General features: G+C 48.0%; 1 protein-coding gene across 1 annotated transcript; it reads right to left on the minus strand.

Moving 5' to 3' along the window:
• Window positions 1-5,945: 5,945 nt before the first annotated feature.
• Window positions 5,946-8,711, minus strand: SOWAHB (sosondowah ankyrin repeat domain family member B). The gene has a single exon (XM_049790247.1). It carries the CDS (start codon window positions 8,709-8,711, stop codon window positions 6,444-6,446), a length of 2,268 nt encoding a protein of 755 aa, XP_049646204.1. The 3' UTR covers window positions 5,946-6,443.
• Window positions 8,712-9,007: the final 296 nt, after the last annotated feature.

Below are 9,007 nucleotides of genomic sequence, written 5' to 3' on the forward strand. Positions count from 1 at the left end.
TATCAGGGCCGGAGAGATAGCACAGTGGTAAGGTGTTTGCCTTGTATACAGAAGGATGGTGGTTCGAATCCTGGCATCCCATATGGTCCCCCGAGCCTGCCAGGGGTGATTTCTGAGCTTAGAGCCAAGAGTAAATAACCCCTGAGCACTGTTAGGTGTGACCCCCCCCCCAAGAAAAAGAATTCTGTATCATGGTGCCTCAAGTAAAGTTTTTGTTTGTTTTTGGGCCACACCCAGTGGTGCTCAGGGGTTACTCTTGGCTCTGTGCCAGAAATGTTTCCTAGCAGGCTTAGGGAACCATATGGAATGCCAGGATCAAACCAGGGTCCATCCCAGGTTGACTGTGTGCAAGGCAAATGCCCCACCACTGTGCTATCACCCTGACCCCACAAATTAAAACTTTAAAATACATATCTGACCTCCAGATGTTCAATGTCTTAAGAAAAAATAAAGTATTCAAACATTTACTAAAATGCTATGTGGTAAAAACTGAGCAGGGGGGGCCGGGCGGTGGCGCTGGAGGTAAGATGCCTGCCTTGCCTGCGCTAGCCTAGGACGGACCGCGGTTCGATCCCCCGGCATCCCATATGGTCCCCCAAGAAGCCAGGAGCAACTTCTGAGCGCATAGCCAGGAGTAACCCCTGAGCGTCACAGGGTGTGGCCCAAAAACCAAAAAAAAAAAAAAAAAAAAACTGAGCAGGGGCTTGTAAACAGTATTAGACAGCATTATTTAGACAGTCATTAGTATTAATGTTCTAATACTAATTGCTCATTAGTATTAATGAACAGTCAGACAAGCAATACATCTTCTGGCAAGCTGATCCTTGCAATTTCCACCAAGGCTCTGAATTTTATGTTGTTCCTTGTTCATGAAGTATGTTCACCAGGTAAAAAGCAAAAGTGATTCTAGGCTTAAGAAATTCAACAGCAAGATGAACACTGGAGTAGACTGCCATGAGTAGCCAATGGAAAATGTATGTAGATTTAATAGAAAATGGCAGGAATCCAGAAGAATGTGTTGGGCTTGGAAGACTTCCTCATCTGGACTTTTTTGTATGAGCAATAGGGTGACACAATAAGATCTTTTTACTCCATAATCAACACCCACTTCTGCCCTGGCCCATCCCAACATGCATGTTGTTCAAGTAAGAGAGTTGGTCATGGATGTACAAGCAAACATGGGAAAGACTAGACAACTCTTCATGAGAACCAGCTTGAGACCCTGGAATGTGTTCTGACCAATGAGCAGTCAGCCAACAACAATGCTATGCAAATCAGGAAGTGAAGCAGAAGTCAAGAATGTGGTAAAACCAACAGAGCTAGTTTCTTTGGAAAGCAGAAATCTCTCTCTCTTAGGGACCTGGCCTCCAGGAAGCCCTTTCTGGTTTACCCAGCCCCAGAGAATCTCTTCCAAAATTCCTGAAACATTTAATTTTTCACTTTGGAACTTCCACTTTTTCCTTTCATGTAGCAGTTTTATCTTTATTTTGGTATTTTCTTCTCCCTCTTTACCTCATTTTTTAAAAATACATACATACATACATACATACATATATACTTACATAAATACAGCTTTAAAAGGCATGTTGGGGTAGAATATGGCATAAATTAATCAAAAATAAATCTTGTTAGAATTTTTTTTTTTATCTTTAGGTTACACCCAGCACCACTTAGGAATTCCTCTTGGCTCTGTGCTCAGAAATCTCTCCTGGCAGGCTCAGGGGATCATAATGGATGCCAGGATTCGAACCACCATCTATCCTGTATTGGCTGCATGCAAGGCAAATGGCCTACTGCTGTGCTATCTCTCCAGTCCTCTCTTATTAGATTTTTTTTTTATCTTTAAGTTGGAAGAAGTCATTTTCTATTTAATAAACTCCATAGCACTAAGAAAAATATATTAATTGAATATATCTCTATAGTGATAGAGACCTTAAAATAAAAACACTTTTATTTAAAAAAAGAAAAGCTTGGGGGCCGGGGAGTGGCGCTAGAGGTAAGGTGCTTGCCTTGCCTGCGCTAGCCTAGGACAGACCGCGGTTAGATCCCCCCGCGTCCCATATGGTCCCCCAAGCCAGGAGCGACTTCTGAGCGCATAGCTAGGAGTAACCCCTGAGCGTCAAATGGGTGTGGCCCAAAAACAAACAAAAAAAAAGTAGCTGATGTAGAGCTGGAGAAATAGTATCACTGATAGGGCATTTGCATTGCATGCAGCCAACTAGGATTTCATTCCCAGAACCTCATATGGTTGTTCCAGCCCACCAGGAGTGATCTCTGAGTACAAAGACAGGAATAAGCCCTGAGCACCACCAAGTGTGCTCTTCCTCTCAAAGCAGAATATCAAAAACAACCAGCAACTGCCCCAAACCCTCTCCTGACAACTACCCTAGCCACAGGCTGGGGTGGGGAGCAGTTTGGGAAAAATATATATAAATGTATATAAACTAAGTTGGACAAATCTATATGTTGCGCAAGCATATGGTTGCCAATGCCCATATTGCTTGTGCACAGAGTACCCTCATTGACCCTCTAGAGATGTGCCCTTAAATACTTTGCTACTTCATTGCTGAGATGTGTACTGGCTCTCTCCATTCTGGAGAAGCTTGACTTCTCCCTTAAGCACATATATACACATATATATGTTCTTTGGGCCACACCCAGTGGCACTTGGGGATTATTCCTGGCTCTGCACTCAGAAATCACTCCTGGCAGGCTCAGGGGACAATATGATATGCCAGGGATCTAACCTGGGTCCATCCTGGGTCTGCTGCCTACAAGGCAAATGACCTACTGCTATGCTATCACTCCAGCCTCTCCCTTAAGCACATATTTTTTTAAAATTTTTTAAACAACTTTATTACATACATGATTGTGTTTGGGTTTCAGTCATGTAAAGAACACCACCCATCACCAGTGCAACATTCCCATCACCAATGTCCCAAATCTCCCTCCTCCCCATCCGACCCCTACCTGTACTTTAGACAGGCTTTCTATTTCCCTTCTACATTCTCATTATTAGGATAGTGCAAAACGTAGTTATTTCTCTAACTAAACTCATCCCTGTTTGTGGTGAGCTTTATGAGGTGAGCTGGAACTTCCAGCTCTTCTCTCTTTTGTGTCTGAAAGTTATTATTGCAAAAATGTCTTTCATTTTTCTTAAAACCCATAGATGAGTGAGACCATTCTGCTTCTTTCTCTCTCTCTCTCTGACTTATTTCACTCAGCATAATAGATTCCATGTACATTCATGTATAGGAAAATTTCATGACTTCGTCTCTCCTGACAGCTGCATAATATTCCATTGTGTTTATGTACCACAGTTTCTTTAGCCATTCATCTGTTGAAGGGTATCTTGGCTGTTTCCAGAGTCTTGCTATGGTAAATAGTGCTGCAATGAATATAGGTGTAAGGAAGGGATTTTTGTATTGTATTTTTGTGTTCCTAGGGTATATTCCTAGGAGTGGTATAGCTGGGTCATATGGGAGCTTGATTTCTAGTTTTTGGAGGAATCTCCATATCGCTTTCCATAAAGGTTGAACTAGATGGCATTCCCACCAGCAGTGGATAAGAGTTCCTTTCTCTCCACATCCCCACCAACACTGCTTGTTCTCATTCTCTGTGATGTGTTAAGCACATATTTTAATGTACCTCTCCTTATCTCCCTTTATTCCCAATAAACTTGGTATACTTCACTAGTATAACATGATAACAACCGTATTTTTGCTCTATAAAATGCACCTGACTATACGATATACAAAGTTTGTAGATGAAGAAAACAAGAAAAAAATATTCTAAAGCAAATAGTGCAATGTGAGATGCCATCAAGAGACTGGCTGGGAACAACCATCCTGTGAAGCTGAAATATATTTACAATACACCGGTCCACACATTTACCTCTTTTTTTTTTTACATCAGAAAACAAACAAAACATTTTTAAATACTTTTTGTTAATATAAAAAAGTCACAGCAGCAATCAAATAGTCTTAAATGAAAGCTCTATCAATAATGGTGAAAGTGCATTAATCTGATTGCTTGTACTATGTATGTCTGCACAATAAAATAAAACACTGAGACTGTCAAGTGGTTAGTATGTGATCTTCTGCCCTGTACTCAGGTCTCAGCTCCAGGTGGCATTCGCTCCATAAGATACACAGATGATCCCCCCCATCTTTTTTTGTGGGGGGGAGTGTGTCTTATGGCACAGAAAATATGGTCATTCTTAAATTCCTTTCTGTAAGGGTAAGGCAATGGATGAACCTGAAAAACCTGGGTAAGGTCTAGGTAGGGCTGACTTTCCTTTACTACAAAGAGAATATTTTTTTGCTCCAATCCAGGTTCATGGCTCCCACACCCAGCAGAATAAGTGGGCTTTAAGCACAACTTGACAGCTGCCTCCTGAGGCTGGCAGGGCACAGGTAACCATGTTTTGCAGGAGCTCAGTACAGACTTTCACAAGCCCTAAATTTCCCAAGCACTTTCCTGGGTGTCAGAGGTGGGTGAGAAAAGTGGTAGATTTCCTTCTAGAAGCTGTTGCTTCTCTCCTCCCCACTCACATAAGTCACCTAAGGAACTTCCACCAGCAACAAAGAAATAAAAATATTTGACACTCATTGTGATATATGTGACCATGTATATAAGGTATAATGTAAACTGGGCAGGAGAAATAACTACACTAACAACTATCATGACAATGGTGAGAGAAATAGAAGGCCTGTCTCAAATACAGGCAGGGGGTGGGGGAGGAAGGAGATGGGGGTATTCGTGGTGGGAATGTTGCACTGGTGAAGGGTGTGTGTGCTCTTTTTGTGACTGAAACCCAACTACAAACATGTAATCATAGTGCTTAAATATATTACCTTATCATTAAAATAAAAAAATAAAGGAGCGATAGTACAGAGGTTAAGACCCTTCCTTGCATGTGGTCAGCCCATTTTGATGCTCAGTACTACAAAGGCCCCTGAGCACAAAGCCAGGAGTGCCCCCCTGCACACCAATGGTATGAAAAATATAAAAGAGAAATGTGAATCAGTATAAGAACAATAAATTATAAAGATTTATTAACATAGTAATTGGAGAAATAACCAGAAGGACAAAAATACTTTTTAACATACAACATCATACAGCAAGAACACATGAAAACATTTCCATAAAAAAAAAATTAACAGTTTCCATTTAGACATGTCTTCTTTTGGCCCTTTTTCAATTTACAATCTGAAATCTTGTTGTTCTACTGCAGCTTAAACTAGTCATTCTCTCATTTCATGAGCCCACAAATAGTTGAAAGGCACACGTTCTTAAGCTATACACCACATCAAGGCTAATAGTTAATCTTTGTTGGAAATAAGTTTAGTGCAAAGAAAATTATGTTTAGCAGCTGATTCCTAGGGGAGGTATTCACCTCATAATCCTTATTGCTCTCCCATATTGGAATCATTGGATTATTTTCATGAGTATGAACCTTGGCCATCCATCCTATTGAAAACTGCAAATGGTAATTCTGATGTTTGTTAGCACAGGAGTTTCCATTGCTATGTCAATGAACCACACACTCGTACACTTAGAAAGGTTTTAAAGTTGATTTAAAAAGGAAAGGTATTAAGCAGGTCCATCATCAAGATCAACTTTTTGTCTGATAAGTGAAGAAGAGACCCCAAGAGGCACTCATTTTATAAACTAGCCGCATTCAAAGGTTGCATCCAAAGAACAGCCAGAGGATAGGGCTGAGAAATCATTTCAATCAAGTTCTACTGTCCAGTGATAACTTTGCTTCTTTAATTGAAAGCAGAGATAGAGATAGTGCACAAAGAAGGAACAAAGTAGATAGCTCAAAAGTTTGATCTCCAATACCACATGGTCCCCTGAACACTGCCAGGAACAATTCCCAAGCAATTTATTGCACTGGAGTAGTCCTGAGCACTGCAGGATATTGCCAAAAAATGAAGGGCGGGGGGAGGGAAAGAGAAAAAGCGAGAGCCAAGATTCATACTTAATATACTCATACTCAGCCAAAATTCATTCTTCAAATAAATAGAAGCCAGGGTGACTGGCTAAGGAGGATTTAGACTGGGCTTCCTCAATTCATCGAATTTCTTTTCTCTGCTCCCTCTTGAGCCAAGAACTAGGATTTCTCCTTCATGCCAATGCAGCCAATGTGCCCATCGTGGCATGGAGAAAGATCACCTCTTAGAAATTAAGCTCCTAATTCTGTCCTTTGCCTGGTTTCACTGATCCAATGACTTGAGATCTCAGAATGCCTGGTTGAGCCCCAGGTCTGGAATGTGCTGGATCTGGAGCCAATTAGTGTTCAGAAACACTAGGCAAGCCAACTCATTGGACTCTCTCTTAACCAATTGCTGTCTGTTTTCTATCTCCCTGAGTGCTCTCATGGAGGAGTTCAAGAATAGTAATGAGTGCACTGGCTGCCTGCTGGAGAGAAGAATGTCTCAATCACTATACTCTTCCCTCTCTCGGAGGATTGGAAATTTCTCATACTGGTTGGCCATTTTCCATTTGTGGTGCTGACTTTTGAGGAGACTAGCCAGGGAAGTCTTGCGGGTGACATTTCTAGCTATTTCTTGGCTCTTAACTTTCCTGGTCGGGGAGGAGCTTCGGACTAATGGATAGACTGGGAAAATGGGCTTGCCCCGAGGGCCTCCCAGCAGCTGCCATATTTCCCCAGAGGTATTACTGGTGAGATACTGCCATGGCTTCTTCCCACTGCTATCCCGGACATTTACCCTTGAAGCCAACCTTTGCACTAGCATTTTGATTACGCTATGGTGGCCATGAATGGCAGCAAGGTGCAGTGGGGTATACCCGCAACTGGATTTCACATTGACATCCAATGTTATCCCCGTTTTCTGTGCCCCAGAGACCAAGTCTTTCAAAGCTTCATGGGCTCCGTGTTTGGCTATCCAGTGCAAGGCAGTGTACCCAGTCAAGAAGTCTCGGTGCAAAGCCAGCTGGGGCTCCTGGAAGAACAAAGCCAACACCTGAACCCAAGAGCCACTGGCAAGCATCACAATCCACTTATGCTCCTGAGCATCGAGGGGAACCAGTGATGACTTGTGTTCAGCTGGTCTGTGTGTCACCACGGCTGCAGGCCTCTCCCTGCCTGGGGCCCAGGAGTTCTCTGGGCAACCCTGCTCTGCAGCAACAACTTTCACATCTTCGGGTCTGAGTGTCAAGGCAGTATCCACTCGCGGGCTGGGCACTGCGCCTGCCTTGGAGGGTTTTCTGGAGCGAGGTGGGCGCCGGCTCTTTTTGAAGAAGTCCTCCTCCAGGTGCTCCTCATCAGATGAAGACAACCTGGCTCTGGCCAGTGAGCTCCTCCGGAGCGACCTCCTGAACTTGGGGGCAGGCCAGGGCAAAGGTTCCTGAGGATGACCAGCCAGACCATTAGCCCCTGTTGGGAGCTGCTGGGAGGTGGGACCTTTCTTTTGACTCCTGAGATCTTGTAGGCTCCTATCAATATAGCCTTCCTTTGGAGACCCATCTCCCACTGGATTCCTGAGCTTTCTCCACTCTGGGGTTCCCGGGGCCACTTGCAACCCTTCTTCGGAACCCCCAGGGGACTCTTTAGGTCCGCTACTGCTTTCCTCGCTGCTGTGGTTCTCTTGGTCCACGAAGTCGTCCAGATCTTGGAGGGACAGCTGGCAACGGATACTGCGGAAGATGGGCATGGGGGAACTCCTGGGCCAAGATTCGGGGACCCCAGGAACTAGCGGGTGAGAGGCAGAAGTGAAGCTCGGCGATGCAGTCTCGGGTGGAGGAGGCATGCGTAAGTCCAGTTCCGAGGAGAGCCCGGGAAATGTGTCAGGCAACACGCACCACGCGCGGGTCGGGCCCTGCTTCCGAACCCCGGGTATCTGGGGGTGTTTGGCGACCCATTCTCGGGTGCGCTGTTGCTGCTGCTGCAGGGTGGAAAGGTGCGGGGAGCCCCGGCTCACCAGCTCTGGGGGTTCTGCGGGAGAAGAAGCAGGACGGGGCAGGGGAGCAGGCGGGCTGCCAGCGGCTCTGGCCGTCGTTGGGGGCGTCTGGGGCGCGGCTTGCTGAAACAGGGGTCCGGCGCGCGAGTCTTGCCGGGGGGCGCAGCGATGGCCCGATCTGTCTGCGGCGGCGAGCCGGGGCTCCCCCGGGGGCTCCCCGAGACCGTTCTGGAGACATTCCCAACAGCGGCGGCCCCGCGCCCGCTCCGCCGCGCACCCCGCGTGCCCAGCGCCCAAGGGCGACGGCGCCCGGTGGCCGGAGCCGCCCGGGCGCGCCGCCTCCCGAAGCCCGTCGCCACCTGCGCTGGCCGCGGGGGCTGCGGCACCTGCTGGCTCCTCCTCCGGCTCCTTTTTGCGCCGCCGCCGCCTTCGCCTCCGAGGCTGCGGCTCCAGCGGCGGCTCTCCAGGGCGCACGGCCGGCGGGGAGCGGGGGGCGGCGGCCGGGGGCGCGTCGCGGCCGGGCTGGAGCCCCTCCTCCCCCAGGAGGTCCCGGTACCTCCTCTTGAGCACCACGTACTTGGTGCCGTCGGGGTCCTGGCGCACTGCGGCGACCGAGTTGACGAAGCCCTTGAAGAGCTCGCGGCGGCGCTGGAGCAGCGCGGGGGGCGCGTCGGGGTCCCGGAGGAAGCCCTTGAAGTGGCCCAGCAAGGCGGCGTTGCGCACGCGGCCCCCGGCCTGGCACAGAAAGTCCAGGAGGGCTTCCTGGCTCAGCTCGCGGGCCATCTCCGCCTCGCCCGGGCCCGTCTCGCTCGTCCTGCGCGACCCGGCGGCTGTCACCTGCGCCCGGCGCGGTGCCACTTCTCCTCCATCGGCCGCGGCTCCCGAGCGCGCCAAGGGGGCCACGCGGGCCCGCCGCCCACGAGAGGTGATCGGGAGAAGCCCCCCGCTTCGCCCGGGCTCGAAAAGGACCGGCCCCCCCCTGCGCCCGCCCCTGCACCCCCCGCGGGCCTCTCGCAGCGCGCCCCGGCGCCGAAAGTTCCCGGGATAGGTCGGAGTCGGTTTCACCTGCGCCCTGGCGA

Source organism: Suncus etruscus, chromosome 16 (genome assembly GCF_024139225.1).
Source record: "Suncus etruscus isolate mSunEtr1 chromosome 16, mSunEtr1.pri.cur, whole genome shotgun sequence".
NCBI classification, from domain to species: Eukaryota; Metazoa; Chordata; class Mammalia; order Eulipotyphla; family Soricidae; genus Suncus; species Suncus etruscus.